Source organism: Mustelus asterias, chromosome 18, assembly GCF_964213995.1.
Source record: "Mustelus asterias chromosome 18, sMusAst1.hap1.1, whole genome shotgun sequence".
Taxonomy (NCBI): domain Eukaryota; kingdom Metazoa; phylum Chordata; class Chondrichthyes; order Carcharhiniformes; family Triakidae; genus Mustelus; species Mustelus asterias.
In genome coordinates, this window is record NC_135818.1 from 60,894,615 (window position 1) to 60,917,839 (window position 23,225).

Below are 23,225 nucleotides of genomic sequence, written 5' to 3' on the forward strand. Positions count from 1 at the left end.
AGAGACGAGTGACAATAGGATGTGAACTCAATGCACTTAAGAATCCAAAAGAAAAAATGCTGGAAAATCTCCAAGTCTGACAGCATCTATAAGGAGAGAAAAGAGCTGATGTTTTGAGTCTGTTTGTCAAAGCTCTTAAGCAATCAATCATTATGGCACTAAAAGAGGCCATTCAACTCAAGTCTATGGTGGCTCTCAAAAGGCATCTTAATTATCTGCATTCAATCCCCGTAGTCCAAGTTTATTTCCCCTCATATCAATGCAATTTCATTTTGAAAGCATCTGAATTTCTACCATCCTCATCTCCCAAGACCTTGTGCCATTGGTTAATGAGGACAGCTTTGTCTACCTTATTAAAAGCTACTAGAATCTTGCACACTTCTACCAAATCTCCCCCCCCACCCGCCCTTCTCCAATTTAACTTGAGCTGTTTTGGTAAATTTCCTTTGCACTTGGGGCCTCTTAAAATTGTAATAGAACCATTTAGTCCATCATGTCTGCCCGATTCTCCAAAACAGCATCTTACCCTGAATATTGAAAATATTCAAAGACAGATTCCACCACTTTTGAGGCTCAAACCAGAAGATAAATCTCTCATCTTAAAAATAGGCAATCCTAGTTCTAGATTTTCCCCGCAACAGGGAACAATCTTTTCACATCTATTCTGTCAAGACTCCACCAGATCTTGTGCTTCAATCAAGTTGCCTCTAAACTCCAGTGGATACAAGTTTAGCTGTTCCAACCTTTTCTCACAACTTTCCCATTCCAGGTACTAGTCTAGAAAATCTTCTGAACTGCTCCCCGAAAATGAGACCACTGTATACAGTACTCCAGTTGAGGAGTTACCATTGTACCACAACTGAATTGTATTTAATTCCCCTTGCAATAACTGATAATTCATCCAGCTTAATTTGCTGTACCCAATAACCATTTGCGATTCTAAACACAAGTCCCTGTCCACTAACACTGCACAAGTTTATCTCTCCCTTCTAAAATGCATACTTCTCCAAATTCCATCTGTCCTATTTGTCAAAGCTTGATAGGAGATTTGCTACATTCCAATATCCAAGTTGATTCAAAAAACAGGCAACCATTCTTTACTCTTAAAAAAAAGGACAATGGCCAAAAATTTATAACTTGCTGGTCGGCATTTCTTTACAAGTTTTTTTTAAAAATAGGTCTTCAACCAGCCCCTCTAAATTGCTCCTGTTCCTATCAGTTTAAAAGTGGGCCTCATTTCAGAATAGAAACTGCACCAGATCATAAAAATCACTAAGCTTCTGTGGTCCAAAGTCAATAAATCTTCAGACTGTCCTGAAAAACATGGTCCAGCACCAAAAAGTTGTGAAAGGTTGTACAAAACAGCCATGAGAGGTATGTGAATAACAGTTCATTGAAGTCAGAAGACCTATTCTTTAGCCTGTAACCTGGTCAGATATATCCAAAATATCCAGAGTTACTGCAATAACTTGGTTATCTGCCCAAATGATATGCTGTTTTGGAGAACACCAATTGTTGCCACCAACAATTGACAGCTTGGTTAGTCACTGCATTTAAGAACTTTGGCCCTCGTTACAATCAACCTTATTGTTCAATATATTGGCCTGCTACACTAACGTGACAAAACCTTACAAGATATTCCATTTCATAAAATTAATGCAGAATCAATGACATTTCTTTGGAAAAAAGTGTACATCAATGCCAATCTACAGTAAGTCACAAAATCTAGCCCAAATTGTCTTGAATTATTTTTTATTGAACGCTCAAGATCTTAACAACAGCATCCAACAAGAAAGTAACCAATTTTGAAATGATCCTTTTAATTTAAATGGGAAGGTAAGGGGCACAAGGCAGGACAGACATCAGAATGCCAGAGGACTAGCAAGCCCATTGACAATGTTAAAGGGCTTTTCTCCTTGAGCATTGTAGCAATGTTAAATGATTGTGAAATGATCCCAAATTGTTCTGGTCTACAAGTTTCACAAGGTTAAGCCAGAAGAAAGACTAATGTTTTCAGAATCAAAAACTTAATGGGATAGTGGGGAGACACACTTAACTTATTGCTATGTAATATCCACATGCAATAAGGGAAGCATAGGAATTTCAATATCAAGTACTGGCTTTGGCCAAGGAATGACAAATAAGCTAAACAGTATTTACAATGCCTTCAGAAAAAACACAGCGAAGAATTTAAACTAAATTTTTATTTAACATATGCTCAATTGTTAAACTTGTTTATCGGTACTGACAAGTTTACAGAAACTCAGCATCAACTGTGCTTCACGGAAGTGTGATACTTTTACAGTTGTCTATTACTAGGTTTTTTAAACTCTGACTGCAACAGTTCTTCAGAATTTGAGTGAAATGGATTGCTGTCAGTTGTAGTTTGTTCAATCAACTTCTTCCATTCGCGACGTATCATCATCATCACCTTCTAGTGGTGGCATCTCTTCTGCATTTGTTGGGCCTGCATCCTCCACGACAGGATCTTCCTCATCAATACCTAATGAGAACAAAATGGCAGTTTTTCCTTCAATAAAACCAATTACTAAAGAACAGGGGAAAAATAAATAAAATCAGATCCTGGAAACCAGAGTAGTTAGAATTTGATTAGTGTTTGCACAGAATGTTATGGCTCCCATAAAATACATTTTGGTCAAAATACTTACCAAGACCAAGTTTGATCATCCTGTAAATGCGATTAGCATGAGTCTGCGGATCTTCCAATGAAAAACCAGAGGACAGCAGTGCAGTCTCAAAGAGAAGAATGACAAGGTCCTTCACTGACTTGTCATTTTTGTCAGCTTCTGCTTTCTGCCTCAGTGTTTCAACAATTGGATGATCAGGATTGATTTCCAAGTGCTTCTTAGCTGCCATATAACCCATTGTTGAATTATCTCGAAGTGCTTGAGCCTTCATGATTCTTTCCATGTTGGCAGTCCATCCATAGGTGCTGGTAACAATGCAACATGGAGAAGCAACTAAACGATTGGAAACAGTTACCTGGGGAAAGAAAGTGCAATTACAGAATGAAAGCATCATGGAACAATGAACTATAGAAGACCATTTAGCCCATTGTCTACGGATAGCTACTTCAGATAACTAACAGTTCCACGGTCTGCCTTTTTCCAATTGCTCAACTCATCCTTCAGATTTTTTATCCAGTGCATTTACAACTTACTACTGAAGGGCTACTACCACCTTCAGTAAATACATTCCAGGTCTTAACACTTGAATGTGCAATTGCCTCGCAAATCAAGTTAAGTCCATCCATCAAGATTGTGAACAGAGACTCTATCTAATGAAAGTTCAAACTGGGAATTTTAACCCCGCTTCTGGTAAATGCACTCTGAGGCCTTTCAAGTGTTCATAAGTGGGCAGAATAGTCCAGCTGTATTGTAATGCACTAGTCCGTACTTAACCAAAATACCCAAAGATCTATTGTTACCCATTTCACTTGTGTTTATGATTGCAACAGATAGGAATGGAGAATCTTCAACTCAGCTTTAGCTATAGAAATCAGCTGAAGTAGGATTTGCAGAAAAAACAAAATCACCTCACTGCAATTGTATTCTATTATTCATATTATAATTAAACATACTTTCTCAATTTTTTTCTCCAAGATGTCTTTCATAATCTTGCACAGATTTTCAAAGTTTGCCTTCTTTTCTTCCTGCTTTTTTTTCTCCTCTTCATCTTCTGGAAGCTCCAAGCCTTCCTTAGTTACGGAGACCAAAGTTTTCCCATCAAATTCTTTCAACTGTTGCACACAGTATTCATCAATTGGCTCAGTCATGTAAATCACCTCCAAACCATGTTTTCTTAGCCGTTCCACAAACGCAGAGTTGGCTACTTGGTCCTTGGTTTCACCTGATAAAACAGTTTAGAATGACCATACATGCCTATACATATTTCAGAAGCAATGTCATAATTGTACATTATACATACCAGTAATATAATAGATATGTTTCTGGTTGTCTTTCATACGGGAGACATAATCTTTCAGGGATACCACTTCATCACCACTCACAGAAGTATGGTACCGCAGCAACTCCGAAAGCTTCTTGCGGTTTTGGGAGTCTTCATGGATTCCAAGCTGCGGAAGAGGTTTTAAAAAGGAAACAAAGAAATTAGGGCCACAGTTCTGATGTCATGTAGGTGCACAAAAATCTTTTAATTCTAGTTGTTAGAATATCAAGTGTGAACAAGCATTATTTGCTGCCACAAAATGGAAGTTGCACCTGAAATATAAAATAAAAGCACACAAACCATGCCAAATTTAAGCTTCAAACAAAAGCTCTGGAATAAAAAAAACAAATTGGAATAACTGACCCCCCCCCCCGACCGACCATCTCATGTCAAAGTCTATTGTACAACTCTTGTTGAACTAGCAGATTGGGAGCAAGACTGCCATTTATGCTTAGATTTGATTTTTCAGACATGTGGGATTAGGCAGAAATTGGCAGCTCTTGATTGGGAGAGGCTGTTTGAGGGCAAATCCACATCTGGCATGTGGGAGTCTTTTAAGGAACAGTTGTTAGGGCTACAGGACAGGCATGTGCCTGTAAAAAAGAATAGGATTCGAGAACCGTGGATAACCAGGGAAATTGAGGGACTGGTCAAAAAGAAAAGAAAGAGAGCCGTATGTTAGGTCCAGGCAGCTAAAAACGGAGGGAGCTCTGGAGGAGTACAAAGAAAGTAGCAAAGAACTCAAACGGGGAATTAGAAGGGCAAAAAGGGGTCACGAAATGTCCTTGGCAGACAGGATTAAGGAGAATCCCAAGGCATTTTATTCATACGTTAGGAACAAAAGGGTTGTCAGGGGAAAAAAAAAAAACGGACCTCTCAGGGACAAAAGTGGGGAATTATGCTTGGAGCCCAAAGTAGTAGGGGAGATCCTAAATGAATACTTTGCGTCGGTATTCACAAAGGAGAGGGATGTGTTGACTGGGAGTGTCTCGGAGGGGAGTGTTGAACCGTTGGAGAAAATCTCCATTACAAGGGAGGAAGTGTTAGGTTTGTTAGAGAATATAAAGACTGACAAATCTCCAGGGCCTGATGGAATCGATCCAAGGCTGCTCAGGGAGACGAGAGATGAAATCGCTGGGCCTCTGACGCAAATCTTTGTCTCGTCACTGGACGCAGGTGAGGTCCCAGAGGATTGGAGGAGAGCTAATGTGGTCCCGTTATTTAAGGGTAGGAAGGATAACCCGGGTAATTATAGGCCGGTGAGCGTGACGTCCGTGGTGGGGAAGTTGTTGGAGAAGATTCTTAGGGATAGGATGTATGCGCATTTAGAAAGGAATAAACTCATTAACGATAGTCAGCATGGTTTTGAGAGAGGGAGGTCATGCCTCACTAACCTGGAGTTTTTTGAAGAAGTGACCAGAATGGTTGACGAGGGAAGGGCCGTGGATGTCGTCTATATGGACTTTAGTAAAGCTTTTGTCAAAGTCCCTCATAGTATGCTGGTGAAAAAGGTTGGATCTCATGGGATAAAGGGGGAGGTGGCTAGATGGGTGGAGAACTGGCTTGGTCACAGAAGACAGAGGGTGGTAATGGAAGGGTCTTTTTCCGGCTGGAGGCCTGTGACTAGTGGTGTTCCGCAGGGCTCTGTATTGGTACCTCTGCTGTTTGTGATTTATATAAACGATCTGGAAGAAGGTGTAACTGGGGTGATCAGTAAGTTTGCGGACAACACAAAATTGGCAGGACTTGCAGATAGTGAGGAGCATTGTCAGAAGCTACAGAAGGATATAGATCGGCTGGAAATTTGGGCAAAGAAATGGCAGATGGAGTTCAATCCTGATAAATGCCAAGTGATGCATTTTGGTAGAAAAAATGTAGGGAGGAGCTATACGATAAATGGCAGAACCATAAAGGGTGTAGATACGCAGAGGGACCTGGGTGTGCAAGTCCACAGATCCTTGAAGGTGACATCTCAGGTGGAGAAGGTAGTGAGGAAGGCATGTGGCATGCTTGCCTTTATAGGACGGGGCATAGAGTATAAAAGTTGGGGTCTGATGTTGCAGATGTGTAGAACGTTGGTTCGGCTGCATTTGGAATACTGCGTCCAGTTCTGGTCGCCACACTACCAGAAGGACGTGGAGGCTTTGGAGAGAGTACAGAGGAGGTTTACCAGGATGTTGCCTGGTATGGAGGGGCTTAGTTATGAGGAGAGATTGGGTAAACTGGGGTTGTTCTCCCTGGAAAGACGGAGGATGAGGGGAGACTTAATAGGAGGTGTATAAAATTATGAAAGGCATAGATAGGGTGAACGGTGGGAAGCTTTTCCCCAGGTCGGTGGTGACGTTCACGAGGGGTCATAGGTTCAAGGTGAAGGGGGGGGGGGGGGGGGGGGGGAAGGGGAAGAGGAGGTTTAACACAGATATCAGAAGGACATATTTTACACAGAGGGTGATGGGGGCCTGGAATGCGCTGCCAGGCAAGGTGGTGGAGGCGGACACACTGGGAACGTTTAAGACTTATCTAGATAGCCATATGAACGGAGTGGGAATGGAGGGATACAAAAGAATGGTCTAGTTTGGACCAGGGAGCGGCACGGGCTTGGAGAGCCGGTTCCTGTGCTGTATTGTTCTTTGTTCTAGTGGAATATCTTGCTAGTGAAAACTTTTGCCCATATGTGAAAGGATGGACATTTATAGGCTATTTGAGTGTATACTATCACACAAGGTTTCAAAGTGGAAACTCTTGGCATCCTCCTTGATTCCAACATGCACTTCCTGTAATGAAGCTTTTTCCAAGACTTACAGAAAGAGAAAACTAAGCAAAGCAGAAGCATCCCCAACTGTTTTAAATCTAAAGAAGAAACATCTGCAACTACTCCACAAAAAGTCAGTTACTTAACAGTATTAAAAATCAAGGCAGAATCACTACACCTCTCTTGAAACAAGCTGACCAACAGCCAAGTTATTTCAAATAGTGGCAAGAAAAAACAAAATCAGCTCCACAATGATCACCTTGAGGTTTTTGGAAAATTGTTCATACAACTTCTTATAGTTTTCTTTGTCCTCAGACAATTCTATGAAGAGCTCCAAACATTTCTTCACCAGGTTTTTACGAATAACTTTTAGAATTTTGCTTTGCTGCAACATTTCACGGGAAATGTTGAGGGGAAGATCTTCTGAATCCACTACTCCTTTAATAAAATCTTGGAGAGAAAACAAGTTAAAATGTATTAAATTACTAAGAAAATGTGCATCTCAAATGAGATACATCCACTTGATAAAAACATTTACAAAAGTGCATTTCTGCATTAGGTTATTCCTGCCAAAATAAATACGTACTGAGATATTCTGGAATGAGTTCTTCACAATTATCCATAATGAAAACTCTGCGCACATACAGCTTAATGTTGTTTTTCTTTTTTCTGTTTTCAAACAAGTCAAAGGGTGCCCGTCTTGGAGCAAAGAGCAATGCTCTAAATTCCAGCTGCCCTTCAACAGAAAAATGCTGCAAAAACATTTGTAATTAGTTTGTTGCGTAAGCAATTGAAATCAGTTTATTAAACAGCAAACAATATTACACATACTTTCACTGCCAAATGTTCCTCCCAGTCATTCGTCAGACTCTTGTAGAATTCTCCATACTCTTCATTGGTAATGTCTTCAGGATTTCTTGTCCAAATAGGCTTCATCTTGTTCAGTTCCTCTTGATCTATATATTTCTCCTTAATTTTTCTCTTCTTCTTGTCACTTTCTTTCTTTTCATCTTCTTCATCTGATCCAACATCTTCAATTTTTGGTTTATCATCTTCCTCTGCAGCATCATCCTCTTTCTTCTCTTCTTTTTCTTCCCCTTCATCATCACTGATCTCCTTATCTCGCTCCTTCTCTACCTGTTTAGAAAAAACACTTCATTGAGGGAAACTTTATGGATTATTACACATCACTGACCATCAAAATTGCTGCAAGGCAAAACACTGAATGAAGAAAAATACTTACAAATAAAGTAATAGGGTAGCCAATGAACTGGGAGTGTTTCTTCACAATTTCTTTTACTCTTTTTTCTTCTATGTATTCCATCTGATCTTCTTTCAAGTGCAAGATTACTTTAGTCCCACGACCAATTTCTTCATCTTGATAAGTTAAAACCAAAGAAAATAGATGTTTATATTTTGGCCTTATGCAAATTTGTACAAGATGATATTTCTTATATTGGATACAAAAGCCTCTTGCATGAAAGTGGTGCATCACTATTTATCATGTAATATCCCTTTCCATTTTCATGGAGTGTAGCATTCCAGATGCATTGAACAAGGTTAAATTAGAAAACTAGCTGACTCAAATTTGGGTCTATAATTTAATATAAATCATTCTGCACCAATTACTTACCATGGTCTAGTCTCACTGTGAAAGATCCTCCAGCAGATGATTCCCACACATACTGATCATCATCATTGTGCTTAGTGATGACCGTTACTTTTTCTGCAACCAGGTAAGCAGAATAGAAACCGACACCAAACTGCCCAATCATTGATATGTCTGCACCAGCTTGCAAGGCCTCCATGAAGGCTTTTGTTCCAGACTTGGCAATTGTGCCCAAGTTATTAATGAGGTCAGCTTTGGTCATTCCAATACCAGTATCCTGAACGGTCAAAGTGTGCTCCTTTTGATTTGGGATAATATCAATCTTCAGTTCTTTGCCAGAATCCAGTTTGCTTGGATCAGTTAAACTTTCATAACGAATTTTGTCAAGAGCCTTTAAAAATAAAAACACAATACTCAATTATAGAAATTAGGAAAGAAAAGCAGTAAGGAAACAAGTCAACTGAATCACAATGAAAGAACTGGACTATAACAATGGCCAACTGAAGCTTGCCTCTACATTAAAATAAGCCATCCAGAGAATGTGCTATATTTGAATATAGAAATAGAGGCCATCCAAATTTAGCCACTGAAAGGCACTATTGAAACTGTTGCCATCATTTTTTCAGGTTGTGTATGCCAGGTTTTAGCAAATCTCTTGTATTTTCTATCAACCATGTTAATATGTTCTCTGGCTACCAGACTGAAACAACTATTTTCCATCTTAGGAGCCAGACCAATCTAAATGTTCTCTGCTACTCACTGTAAGCAAACTTAATTAAAAATTTGGCTATCAGTTCTCATTATATGGGTCTCACTGCATACTATCTTCGCAAGGCTTTAAAGGAGTCAGACACTGTGGATCAAAAGTGTTCCATTGTTTGGAATATGGTGGCTCTGCTATTTATCATCTATCCCTCAATAATGTGGTGGGACTTCTAACAATGCCATCCATTAGAATTTTTGCAGTTAACAGAGAAGCAACATGTCAAGTTATGCTACATGGAGATGTGACTACCCACTTGACGTGGGTAGAGGTGTTGGGTGCTATATTACTACTGAAGCCATAGCAAGTTTTGCAGTGCACTTTATAGCTAGCACACTGCAGCTACAGTGCAGTGTGGAGAGAATGAACAAGTGATGGATTGACTCCAGATGATTCAGCCATTCTGGATGGTATCAAGCGTCAGTATTGTTGAACATATACGAAAGTAGTGTTTTCTATCACAGTCCTTACTGGTAGTGAGTGGAAGTGCCTTTGTGAGCTATTCCAATAACCTACTCTGGTAACCCAAATGGCTGCTGTCAGTTGCTCAGGAAAATGCATAGCATTCACTGGCTGTGGGGTGCACTATACAAATGTTCATCAAGTCAGGATGGGAACCTTTGACATTACATAATGCCTGCTGCCAAGATTGCCTCAAACCAGAAAACATCTGTTCTTGAAAGTTTCTATCTGATCCACTGCAGTTACCCAAATCTTATAACTAACTTGAAAGAGACATCTTTCTTTGCACAGGGTCATAGGCTTCCCAAATTGTGTATGGAATGCAGATCAATATGCTTTATAGTACTAAAATTCCAGCATGAGGGTCAAGGGGTACAAGCATACAGGATCATTTATGACATTGTCACTATTTATTATTGCATGGATTAATCAGTCTGTATAGATTTGTTTCGTGAAGATTACACCTGACTCAATTGACCGTTATCACCACCCAAAAATATCAAATGTGCTACTTTCAGCTGACTTATGTACACAAACTGCTAGGGTTTTTGTGAAGGTCCAATATGGTAGAAAATTAGTTTTAAAAAAATCATACTGGACTCACAAAGTTTAACCGTTTCTCTCCTCAGGCCTGTCTTTTTCCAGCACCTTGAAAACACAAAAAAATTAAATACACATATTCTTAGACTGCCTCAATAAGTAGAAAGCAAAGGATTGTGGTCAACTGGTGTTTGTGGCCAGAAGACTATTTCAAGTAGGGTCTTGCAGGGCTCAGTAATGGACCTCTGATGAACACATTTGGTCATGTGGTTGAACGCAAGGCAGAAGGCTGCAGGAAGATACAGATGGACTAGCCAGAAATTTGAAGCAATGCAATTGGGAGGACATTTAAGAGCAAGGGAATACAGATTCGAAAGAAATGAAGAGGACACATTAGTGTGTTTATTCACAGCCTTAAAGTGGCAGGAGGTAGAGAAGATGGTCAATCATTGCTCAAAGTATTGCATATAAAGCACTAGTTAGACCAAAGTTGGAGTACTGGGTGTCCACATTGCAGGAAGGATGTGACTGCAATGTTATCAGTAGAAACAATCTGGGATGGTTTTCTTTCAGAGGCAGAATGGAAATTTTATTTAATTAGCCCAATTATGGACAGCTAGGATATTGATGAGGGGGTCAGAATTTTGACCTGGAACTCAGCACAACAAGGTTGGAAAGCTAAAATCCTAATCACACATGGAAACATTTGAGATAGAAACAATAGGCCTTTCAGCCCTTCCAGCCTGCTCTGTCATTCATTTTGATCATCAAATCCAACATCCTGATCCCCCCCCCCCTACCCTTTGATCCCTTTAGCCCCAAGAGCTATATCTAATTTCTTCTTGAAATCAGATGTTTTGGCCTCAATTACATTCTGTGGTAGTGAATTCCACACATTCATCATCCCGAGTGAAGAAATTTCTCCTCACCTCATTTCTAAAAGATTTACCCCTTATCCTCAAACTATGGCCCCTAGTTCTGGACTCTCCCACCATAGGGAACATTCTTTCTGAATCTACCCTGTCAGAATTTTATAAGTTCCTATGAGATCTCCTCTCACTCTAAACTCCAGTGAATATAATCCTAACCAACTTAGTCTCTCATGACAGACCTGCCATCCCAGGAATCAGCCTGGTAAACCTTTGCTGTACTCCCTCTATAGCAAGGACATCCTCAGATAAGGGCAACAAAACTGCACACAACATTCCAGATGTGGCCTCACCAACACCCAATACAATTGCAGCAAAACATCCCGATACTCAAATCCTCTGACTACGAAGGCCAACATACCATTTGCCTTGTTTACTGCCTGCTGTACCTGTGCGCTTACTTTCAGTGACTGATGCAAAAGGGCACCAAGGTCTCACTGAGAATCCACTTTTCAATTTACACCCATTCGAGTGACTCTTATTATTGCTACCAAAGTGAATAACCACATTTATTCACATTATCCTGCATCTGCCATGCATATGCTCACAGCCTGTCCAAATCATGCTGAAGCATCTCTACATCCTTCTCACAGCTCACCACTCCCCCCCCTCCCCCCCCTTTAATTTTGTATCATCTGCAAATCTGGAGATAATGCATTCAGTTCCCTCTTCCAAATCATTTATAAAGTGAACAGTTGGAGTCCTAGCACAGATGATCCCTGTAGAATCCCACTAGTCACTGACAGCCAATCAGAAAGAGACCAATTTATGCCAACTCTTTGCATTCTCTCTGTTAACTTTTCAACCCATCAAGACATTACCTGCAATCCCATGTGCATTAACTTTACATAGTAGAGTTATGGGAGCTATGTGAACAATGCAGGACCATTCTAAGGGGAAAACCACTTCTGGGGGCAGAGACCAACCCTCAATCCAGCATATTAGATCACAAAAAACCTCTAGTTCCTGGCATGAACCACTGAGGTATGGTAACAAACAGCAGCTTCCCTGCTACTGTCAGACTTATCTTGCATTAAAGCTTATCTTTCTCTACACCCTAGCTATGACTGTAATACATGGCCACTCTGCTCCTGACCTCGTTTACAGCCTTGATCTAAAAAAATGGCTGCCATTGACATCAAGTCAGAATTTGACCAAGTGTGGCATCATAGGGCCCTAGCAAAACTGCACAGGAAGACCAACCTGGCACAAAGGAAAATGGCTGTGGTTGCTGGAGGTAATGGGAACACCACCACCTGCAGGTTTCCCTCCAAGCCACTCACCATCTTGATTTGGAACTATATTGCCATTCCTGGGTCAAAACCTATGAACTCCTCCAACAACACAATGGGCATACCTACACCATATGAGTTGCAGCAGTTCAATGCTGTAGCATACCACCACCTTCACAAGGGCAATTTGGGGTGGGGAATAAAACACCTAACCAGTGACACCCATATTTTGTGAACCACATTACGCTGTTATATCTGGTCTAACTTAGAACTGAGCAGAGCACCAAAACACAGACCTTACTTGGGCAAAGCTACCACTGAAAACAGGGCATACCCTTCCTTCTTCCATCTGATGACCTTCCTAACCCTTTGATGCTTTAGCTGGGATTGGTTCTGGCTGAAAAATGTACAAGGGTCAGGTTGCAGAGAGCATTGAAGGGGGTCAATGTGCTCTCATCAACAGTGGAGAGGAATATCCAGGCCACTCTTCCACATAGAGTGCAGTCCCCATTAAATGTCAACTAGGGATTGGCAATACATGTCAGCAGTGCCAAGAATGCCTATAACCATAGTGTGCATAGAACCTGATTGGAAAATATTAAATTAACTGATCAGTTAGTTTCTGGCCAGCTTGTTGGAAGCAAGTAGTGAAAGAGAACCTCTTGCTCTTATGCTCTGGTGTCATCAAGTGCAATGAAATGATCCAACTGCCTCAGCTTTAACAGCGAGTGCACTAATTTAGACTGGGTGAACGGTAGCTCAACATTAGCACCAGTTCAAGTCCCAATCCAGAGTTCAATCTAAGTAACCTCCCTGGACATTCAGGGGCATGAAGCAGTTTCCAGATGGCTGCAATCATTACAATAGGATGTTGAGACTCCAATGTAAGCCAGAAAAGGCAAAGTTGTACAGTTACTATATTCTATAGTAATGACTGAGAAAATCTGGGACCATACACCAATAGTATAGTGGTATCCATACAGGGCTAAAGGATAAGAAATGGTTCCTTCCCATGAGTCTGCACCATTAAAGATGTTGCATACATACAGATAACAGTTCTTGTCGGAATTAAACATTAGCTGTCAAAGAACAGGAAACCTTGCTGGAACTGGCAAAGACGTTAATGGATTTAAATTTATAAAAAGCTTGAAGTTTAAATAAAATCAATGCTTGATATTTTCATTATGTGTTGACATGACTGAGGAGGTTACCATTATCAAATTTGTGCTGCAATAACTGATTTTACAAATCAGTGCAGTATGGTTAAGCAAGCAGTTTGACTGACAACTCCCAAATGATCACGGAATAGAACTATTTGCACAAGATGAAAACCAATGAACTTTGGTTTAAAATAGTGAAATCAATGTTTTGTCAGCTTGGCTTTTGAGGTTTATGGTGACCCTCGTGGTGTTAGGTCTGCTATTCAAGTGATTTGCTTAATATTAATACCTCATTGGAAAAAGGCCCAAGTATGGCCAACAAGACAGATTAAAAATCTACAAATTTGTTTAGAAGAAATAGTTTAAGACAGTTCACATTAGTGGCTATTTGTTAGGCTACAGCAGGTTACAAAAAGAGACAGACCATTTTCAGATGTTCGATCAACATTCCCCCACCAACTTCTGGTGGGTGGAACTACTGGACAAGGCCCACAATTACCATGACAAGGGGTAGGTATTATGATTGCATGGCTGACTTGTGAAATGCTGACGCTTCTCCACTTAAGGGGGAAATTAAGCTTCTGTAACTTCTCACTCCATTTAAAAAAAAAGATACTCTGGCAGGTGTATAGAAACACCATTTTGACATGGATCTTTGTCCCTCATCACTGGTCAAAAGCCTGAAACTTCTTACCAAAGATGATCCATCATCATCAAGGGCAACTACAGATACTGTCTTTTAAAAAAATTAGCAAGTTGCTAGCACATGGTTAATTTTGCTGCAAGCATTCAGAAGGAAGCAGATCCAGTCTTGGCTCAAGTAATGGCCGTATTTAAAGATCAGCAGCCTGCATCAGCTCCTCCTCCCAGAACAATGATCCCTCAAATCAACACCAAACATAGGTTCCAATTCTTTAATGTCATGGCTTTTTAATAGAGCTTCTGTGAGCAATTCTGACCAAATATTAACATTTTTTGTTCCAAAGCTCATTGGGATCGGTTATGTAGTTTTAATATATCTTTTCACTAACACCCTTAAATACAGCATGGATATGCATCAGATACTAGTTTCAATTGACTGAAGATTTACTCAAATTAGTTCAAAATTACACCCAAAGTAGGAAAGCTGTTGCATGATGCTATGCACCCTAAATGACTTGTCTAAGCCCAATTCATCAATGCCAATGTTACTATACTGAAGCAACTTTGCAATTTTAGGAGGTATTAAGTATATAAACCATAAACTTCAGTTACCTTAACAGGATTTGGATCCTAAAAAGGATTCTACCAGTCACAGCAGGAAAAGCCATCTCACCTAGTTCCCCCCCCAAAAAACTTGACTTTTTTGGTCTATGGTTGGAGTCAAACCAAGCTCTAAAGCACATAATTGTTTCAAATAGCAATGGTTTTGTTTCATTGAGTTTACTAAAAACATTAATACTGCTCATTTCATGATCAGTAGTGCAATTTATTTCAAGTGAATTACACTAGTCTATTGTAGGGTACACTCTCCACTAGAGTTGAGGAAGAGGTGGTGTAAACACATTTCCCACCTACTGAAGCTTCTAGGACAACCTGACACTACTACCACTACTCAGTAAATTGGTTTGCAGTTGACCTAGTGACATTATATCGACATATAAATCAGAAAATGCATCACTGCAGCATCTCAGAAATCACCACAAACGACACTGAACCTTTATTAAGGGTGCTAAAATCGTGTGAAAAAAGGAGGAAAGTTAGATCGGGACAAGTCACTTGAAAAATGACTTACATCAGAGGAATTGGAAATGAGCTCTCTCAGAAAAATCTCTTTGTTGGAATAAAATGTATTGATGATCAAAGACATCAACTGAGCAATTTCTGCCTGAAAGGCGAAGGTCTCAGCTTCTTCCTCCATTGGCATATCCTGCGTAGCGACCGGAGTTTCTTCAGGCATCTGTTCGTACAACACAAAAAAAAGAAAACAACAACAATAAAAAAAAGAGGTTTGAAGAACAGGGGTAAAACAAACAGAAGACGATAACAAGTGATCGCTGATGACTGTAGGGGTTATAGAGAAGCCCGGTGACTCCACCCCCGGAGAACAAGCTTCGAGAAAAGTCTCCGAGTTACCAGAAGCCATAGCGCGGTTAATAGCGCTTGACAATGAGCAATCATTCGAGGAAAATCAGGTCTCCCCCCCCCCCCCCCCCTCCCTCCCTCCCTCCAACTATATGGATTTGATTTCTTTTTCCGCCGTTAAAATTACAAACCCCGCGAAACAAAACACAGCATCCTTCCAGAACATCCCTCCAGTCAGTCACCTCAACGATTTGAAATCACCCATCAAATTAACGCCCACCAATCGGAATTCACAATAATATTTGAAATTAAAATCCAGCATCGTCCTCCAACTTTTTTTACCTTCCTGCAAGGGGTACTCGCTTTATAAAAATGAATGCAGTGGCTGTCGCCGCCCTTAAGCCGCACGATCCTCCTCCACAGAAGCACCTTAGCTTATGCGAGGAGAAAACGCGGCGAACCGGTTTTTTTATATGGCGCCTCGACTTCGCTGAAGTTCGAGAAACATCTCGAATCTCGGGGGGGGGCAGCGCGCTGATTGACAGCCGCTTCGGCCTATCGGAAAGCAGAGTCGCCGGCGTGCCAAAGCCGAACGGGCCAATCGGCGGCTGGGAGGGGCGGGGCGCTGCGGAAAGCTTGTGAATGAGTCGCCGCCTCTCGGCTTGCTGGAATTTTCTCTGAGCCGTTGTGTGAGGTGCGCGCGAGCTGGCGTCTTCATCGCCGAGCGAACACAAACGAACAAGGGGGAAAAAAAGTGAAGATAGCGCATCTCGTAACAAACAACACATACAACCACCATATAATTTGAGATACGTAACGGCAATTTTATTGTTTGAATTTAGATAACCGTCAAAAACCTATGTTGTAGTAAAAAAAAGATCGCGTTTCAAACAACACGTTCATTGTTAGAAATGTCTTACGAATGTGAATAAGTTGTCTAAAATGATTGATTGGTGGTCCGGATTAGTCCTTCTATTCAAAAGCTATTTTAAAAAAATAATTAAAATATAATCGATTGTTCTCCCCCGTCGGATTGATTGTCCCAATCGACAGATCTTGGGTGAATTTAATACATTAATTCATCCAACGCCATGATGTCCACTCGCCACGAAAGTTTTAAGCACCTTGTGAAGGGGATTTTGACAGTAATTTCGTTGCAGTGTTAATGTAAGCATGTATCACCATTAATCATACCACAGATAATGAAGGGATGAGGATACATTTCAATATGCATAGCTACGCCAATTGAAAATGTGTTATTGCTGTTTTTATTTCCGATTCTGGAACGTTCTTTCAGGATCCGGAGATAACATTCAGCATGAAGGGAGCTGCTGTTGGAGTGTAATTGATATGATTATGCCCTTCTCCAACCCGAGAACCTTCTAGTGTTCAGTTGCACAATATGTGAGCACAACCCCACCCAAGGTGACAATAACCATCTCCAAGAATAAACCTAATTAACATCTTAAAAATTAAGTAAAGAAATTGAGCAAGTATGTTGTGCAATAAAAAGATGTCAGAAAACACTTCTGGGTAAAAACAGCAAAAATGGGTTAAATTAAAACAAGCGCACCTGTTACTACAATTTTGAATGTATAAACCTCTCAATTTTCCCATTTGATTTTCAGATGGCCAGGTGGAGAAGTGACATGAAACACACCATTCCTATACAACAATTGAGAAAAATCTGATTGAAAAAGGGTTCCCCTGACAAAGACCAGTTCTAAAATAAGTCCATATTTGGCCAAATATTGTAACACATCAATCATCATCATTCTGATCATAACATTTAGCCATTAAAATGAGAATCCAAAATCACAAATTTTTGCTTCAGTTCACTGAAATCAACATCGACACACCAATATCATTTTATTGACCATTTCCAAGTAGTAGTTACTGCAAGGTTTACAGGTATGTTGATTTGAAAAGCTTGGTGCCCGTGGACAGCATTTATGTTGCCATCCAGGGAATGCCAATACATGGGCTTTCTAGCTAATCTTTATGACTATACCAGGAAGATTGCCAGGGCAAGAACATTTCAACTGACCCCTCTGATCCAGGATGAATCTGATATGGAACTCTGAGGTGCCTGTGCTAACACGTCAATTGAAAATTCAGCCCATTTAGGATGCACATTTGCCCAGAGGATTTGCTATCACAACTGAGGAATCATTAATCTTCTTCAGCACCTCATACCTCTTCTCTTGCCATCAATGAAAGGAGACTCATAGAATCTACAGCATGGAGACAGGCCCTTCGGCCCAAACTGCTCCATGCCGACCAAAATGCCCATCTAAGGTAACCCATTTGGCCTATATCCCTCTAACCCTTTCCAAATGTCTTTTAAATGTTGTCAATGTCCCTGCCTCGATCACTTTTTCCAGCTGCTCATTCCACATACGTACCACCCTCTGTAAAAAAGTTGATGCTCAGGTTCCCATTAATTATTTCTCCTCTTAAAGCCATGCCCACTAGTTCTCGATTCCCCAAGCCTAGGAAAAAGACTATGCATTCACCCATGCTTCTCATGATCTTATACATCTCTACAAGATCACCCCTCAAGTCTCCTATGCTCCAAAGAAAAAAGTCCTAGCCTGTCCAATCTCTCCCTATAACTCAGTCCCTTGGGTCCTGGCAACATCCTTGTAAATCTCTTCTGCACTGTCTCCAGTTTAATAACATCTTTCAATCTCAAAGCAACCAAAACTGAACACAATACTCCAGGTGTGACCTCACCAACATCCTGCACAATTCAACATAACTTCTCAACTTCTATACTCAATGCCCTGACTGATGAAGGCCAGCATGTCTTCTTCACTGCCCTACCTACCTATGACTCCACATTTAAAGAACCGTGCATCTGAACTCCCAACGTCCCTCTGTTCCATGATACTACCTAAGGTCCTACCATTCATTGTGAAAGTCCTACCTTGATTTGACTTTCCAAAATGCAATACCTCACACTTATCTGTATTGAATTTCTTTTGCCATTTCTTGGCCCACTTCCCCAGCTGATCAAGATCCTGCTGTAATTTTTGATAACCTTCCTCACTGTCTACAATACCACCTACTTTAGTGTCATTTGCAAACTTGTCGATCATGCCTTGTACATTCTCAACCAAATCATTGATATAGATAACAAACAGCAATGGGCCCAGCACTGACCCCTGAGGCACGCCACTAGTCACCAGCTTCCAGTCTGACAAGCATCCTTCCACCATTACCCTCTGCTTCCTATCATCAAAGCAATTGTATATCAAATTTGCCAGCTCTCCATGGATACCATATGATCTAACCTTCCAGAGCAGCCGACCATGTGGAACTTTAAAGGCCTTACTGAAGTCCATATAGACTACGTCTACTGCCCTGCCCTCATCAATCTTCCTGGTCACTCCATCAAAGAACTCCAACAAATTTGTACGGCATGATCTCGCATGCACAAAGCTGTGCTGACTACTCTTAATCAAATCCTGTCTTTCCAAATGTCTGTATATCTTAGTCCTCATAATCCTCTCTTGTAACTTACCCACCACAGATGTTAGGCTTACCAATCTATAATTCCTACGTTTTTCTTTGCAGCCCTTCTTAAATAAGAGCACCACATTTGCTATCCTCCAGTCTTCTGGTACCTCACCCGTGGCTAACGATGATGCACATATCTCAGCCAGGGCTCCCGCAATTTCTTCTCTAGCCTCCCGCAGTGTTCTTGGATATACCTGGTCAGGGCCGGAGATTTATCCACATTCATACATTTTAATACAACTATCACCTTTATTATAATACAAACTGTCCCCAATATTTCGCTGCTAACTTTACCAGGTTCCCAAGTCTTCATGTCTTCCTCCATGGTGTTATGGTTCAGGTCAGAAACTAAAGTGTTTTATGAAGCCCACCTGAATCACAAATTTTGAATTTGGCTAGGATAAGCATGAGGTGTTTCACTTCAGGTATAATTCAAGTGACCCACTAGGGAGCTTTTCTCAAACAAAGTTTATTTAAGAATATAGTTAACATGGATAGTAAGAAAATGAGCAAGAACTTTTATCAATTACAAACAAGAAACAAAACAACCACTATAATGTATAACCCTTAACCAATATATATATATATATCAGATGTTCCGATCAAAACCAATATCCAATCAATAAAACCCTTTACACAGATTTATCACTGCACAGGCTAAAGCTCATGTGATATTGGAATCCAATTCCCTGGGTTGAATACTGATTTCAAATGATCTTGAAAACTCAGCAGCCTGTAGTCATCAGTTCCCCAAAACATAATTTTTTTACTGCAGCATGACAAAAAGCCTTTCTTTCAGCTAACTGGTAAAACTTTCAAAGTAAAACAGAGAAAGAGACTTCTTTTCCAGCTTGCTTCTAAGACTGCCTCTAACACAACCCAAAACAAAATTAACAACAACCCTTGTCACCTGACCGGCACAGTTTTTTTTTCCATCCTGCCAATGACATCACCCAAGGCTGTGACCATGATTTTAAAAAAACCTCTTAAAGGTACACTAACATGACAGCAGTAAGACTCACACGTGACTTAAAATGTTCTTATTTACATAGTGCTCAGAAAATAAACTGCACAGTTACAGCAAGAAGACATGCCAGCGACCCACTCTGCTTTGTGGGAGAAGGTGGCTGCTGTGGTCAGCCACTTTTATGCGGTACTTCCTTTATTGCCTCGGAAGAGATGAAGACAGTCTGCTCAATTGTGTCAGCTTGCATCTGAGATGAGGTTGGTGGATAGAAGTGCCTATGGGGACATCTCCAAAGGCTGTTGTACCTGCATCACTGAAGGGGAAACCTCAAAAGCTGGGCTTTGCTGTACAGATGCTCCCACTGTCATAGGAACCAAAGAGACTGAGGATGATGAAGGCAGCCCTGAGGAGTGGCGCTCTCATGGTCTTTGGTGACGTTGTTACCCGTTGATGGCTGGAGCACAACTGGCACTCCTTCCAAACCTTTCTGCCACCAGCACTGATGACCTGTCCAAGCTATAGAGTGTATGCACCCTGTGTACATAAATGTGCAGTTTCAGCATGCATTCCAAATGCTGCTACATACGGCTCTCCATGAGATTGGCCCCTCTCTCCTTGGAGGAGCTCATGCATTCATAGCCCTCAGCTATTATGACCACATGAGCTGGATGGGCTCCTCCATTTTCTGTCCATGATACTGCACTGCTTCAGGGAACACAGCTGCTGCTGGTCTTGGTAGAGCCCCCTCTAGTAACTCCTAAGGCCCTGCATCCTCATCTGTGGCAAGTTGCAGAGCTCTGTCTGTCGTCCATCCTCCAAGGGAAACTATCCACAGCTGCCTCGGCCTCAGGCATCACCTCCTGCACATTAGTGCCCTATTCTTCACCCAGTGCCATCCTATCTAAACGTATGTGAGGACCCACTAAGGTGAATGTATTTGTTGGTGGACAGTGCACTTATATGGTGTGACAGTTCTTTATTCGGATCTTGACCTGATGATCAAGAGGGAGACGGTCTTGGTTGGCACACAGAGAGATCATGACAGTCTTAGAAAGCAGAATCCTTTGCAGTGCTGAGGCTTCCCAGTGCAACTCAGTGTTTTGGCATGCTGTTGGACAGGGTGGCATTGCTCTCTGTTATTAACATCTCCACCATGTCCCCAGGCACTGACTATTTCCATTCTTCTATTCTCTATTGGTGTGATGATCTGAAGTTAGGGGTACTCTTCCCCACCTGTATGGACCCTCTCTTGGGAATTTTCTGCCTATTTCCTCTGCAATAACAAAAGAAAGCGTGATAAGGCACTGCCGTCCTCTGACCAATGGCAGCTGCTTCAATTCATTGGAGGATGCATGTTTCAGTGTTAGCAGGTCCTCAGCAGCACTTTGACTCAGATAAAGGGTCAGTAATTTATTTGCACACATAGGACTCCCATGGTCTCGTGTTGCTTTTGCCCTGTGGTTCCTAAGCTAGTGTGTCTGATGAAGGTTGAATACCCAGAGGCCTGTCCTGGGATTTGAGGAAAGCACATGATGGTATTAGGTTGTTGAACCTATTCCTGCACTGGATCTAAATTCTTCTTACCATGCTTTTTCCTGACAGTGACAACAATTGTCCATCTAAGGCTGCTTAGTCTGTGTGGGAGACTTCCTCCTGCCACCATCCAGAAAGAGGACCTCATAGAAACATAGAAGATAGGAGCAGGAGGAGGCCATTTGGCCCTTTGAGCCTGCTCCGCCATTCATCACAATCATGGCTGATCATCCAACTCAATAACCTAATCCTGCTTTCTCTCCATAACCTTCGATCCCATTCGCCCCAAGTGTTATATCTAGCCACCTCTTGAATACATTCAATGTTTTGGCATCAACTACTTTCTGTGGTAATGAATTCTACAGGCTCACCAACCTTTGGGTGAAGAAACCTCCTTCCAGGTTGGCATCTGAAAAATGAGGTCCAGGTTCTCCTGAGATGCTATTAAAATGAAAAATCCTACCCAAAGCTTTCTGTTCTTCACTCTCCGATTACAACTGTGAAATGGTAGTCACAGTAATGGCTGTTGTGGTGAATTTAACTCAGACCTGTACTTCAGTGTTCCACCTTTGGTCCCACGTCCATGACAGTTAGTTGACCGCCAAACCCATCTTCATATCAATTAAAAGGTTTCACCCATGAAACTCAGGGCTCATTCCTATTTCTGGGGGGTGGGGGGAGATGTTCAGGACCTACAAACAATTCAGTTTTACCTTTCCCATGCCCACAGCAAAATTCTAACACAATGTTTTTTCTCTGCCATCTGACAATTTCTCATGAAGGCTGAGCACAAATCTGTCTCTTAAGTTACTGTGAATGTGTAGTTGTGCAAAATAAAGGGCCCATATTTTTAAATGCATCTGTTATTGGTTCTTTTCTTCTCTGCCCGAAGACAGGTCCTTGGCGATTATTCACTAACCCTCAACAGAGTACCATGATATTTTACTACTGGTGAGGTGAGGAGGCAGGCCCTGAGTCTATCTCAGCCAGAATGGGGTAAAAAATAAACCCATGATGTTGAAGTTAATCTAATCCACAAATGAGCCATCAAGCCAATTGAGCTAACTGCATCACCGGCAAACCCCACTTTATCAGTTACAGTTAAAGAGTAGGTTGAACAGGCAGCAAGGAAGTTACAGCCTCTCTTGCAAACTGAACTCCAGCTGGAACCTTGTTTTTAACCTTGTTGCTATAATAAGGACACAGAAGGATATTGCACTTGGAACCTTTATTTTTCAGTTTTACCGTGCACAACAACAGAAAGATTGGAAAGAATGCGAATTACACTTTCACATTACTTTTGGCCATTGCCGTGCCACCTGGCCCAAATGCTTGCAGCCCCAGCCATCATGCATTCCTCCATACACCACTTCCCATCCAAAAGAAACAGAGAAAAATGAAGTGACATGAAAAGTCAAAAGGTTAAAAAAAAACTCAACAGACTTCCAAAAGAGACAAAAGAATCACAAAACAACAGAATAAATAGAGACAATCAGAAACCAGACAAACAACCACTATGAAGATGACACTGACTGGTAAGGCAGACATTATATCCTGCAATATACCCCGAGCAAAGTCATGGAAGAACCATTAGTAATAATATGAAAGTGGAAGATCGCTTCTCAGCCTTTTGGCTAACTTCAAGCGTTGAATCAAGCCCAAGATGGGGTGCAATGCTTTATTTTGGATCTTGTTTGTCTCTTGTAGAGACCATGAATTGTAT

General features: G+C 41.1%; 1 protein-coding gene across 1 annotated transcript; it reads right to left on the minus strand.

Annotated features, from left to right (window-relative positions):
• Positions 1–1,736: 1,736 nt before the first annotated feature.
• Positions 1,737–15,983, minus strand: LOC144507208 (heat shock protein HSP 90-alpha). Its single transcript, XM_078234136.1, has 11 exons — positions 15,823–15,983; positions 15,191–15,355; positions 8,355–8,721; positions 7,965–8,098; positions 7,553–7,858; positions 7,308–7,473; positions 6,981–7,171; positions 3,949–4,096; positions 3,602–3,870; positions 2,670–3,003; positions 1,737–2,503 (listed from the first exon to the last, which is right to left on the minus strand). Exons 2-11 carry the CDS (start codon positions 15,353–15,355, stop codon positions 2,391–2,393), a joined length of 2,193 nt encoding a protein of 730 aa, XP_078090262.1. The 5' UTR covers positions 15,823–15,983; the 3' UTR covers positions 1,737–2,390.
• Positions 15,984–23,225: the final 7,242 nt, after the last annotated feature.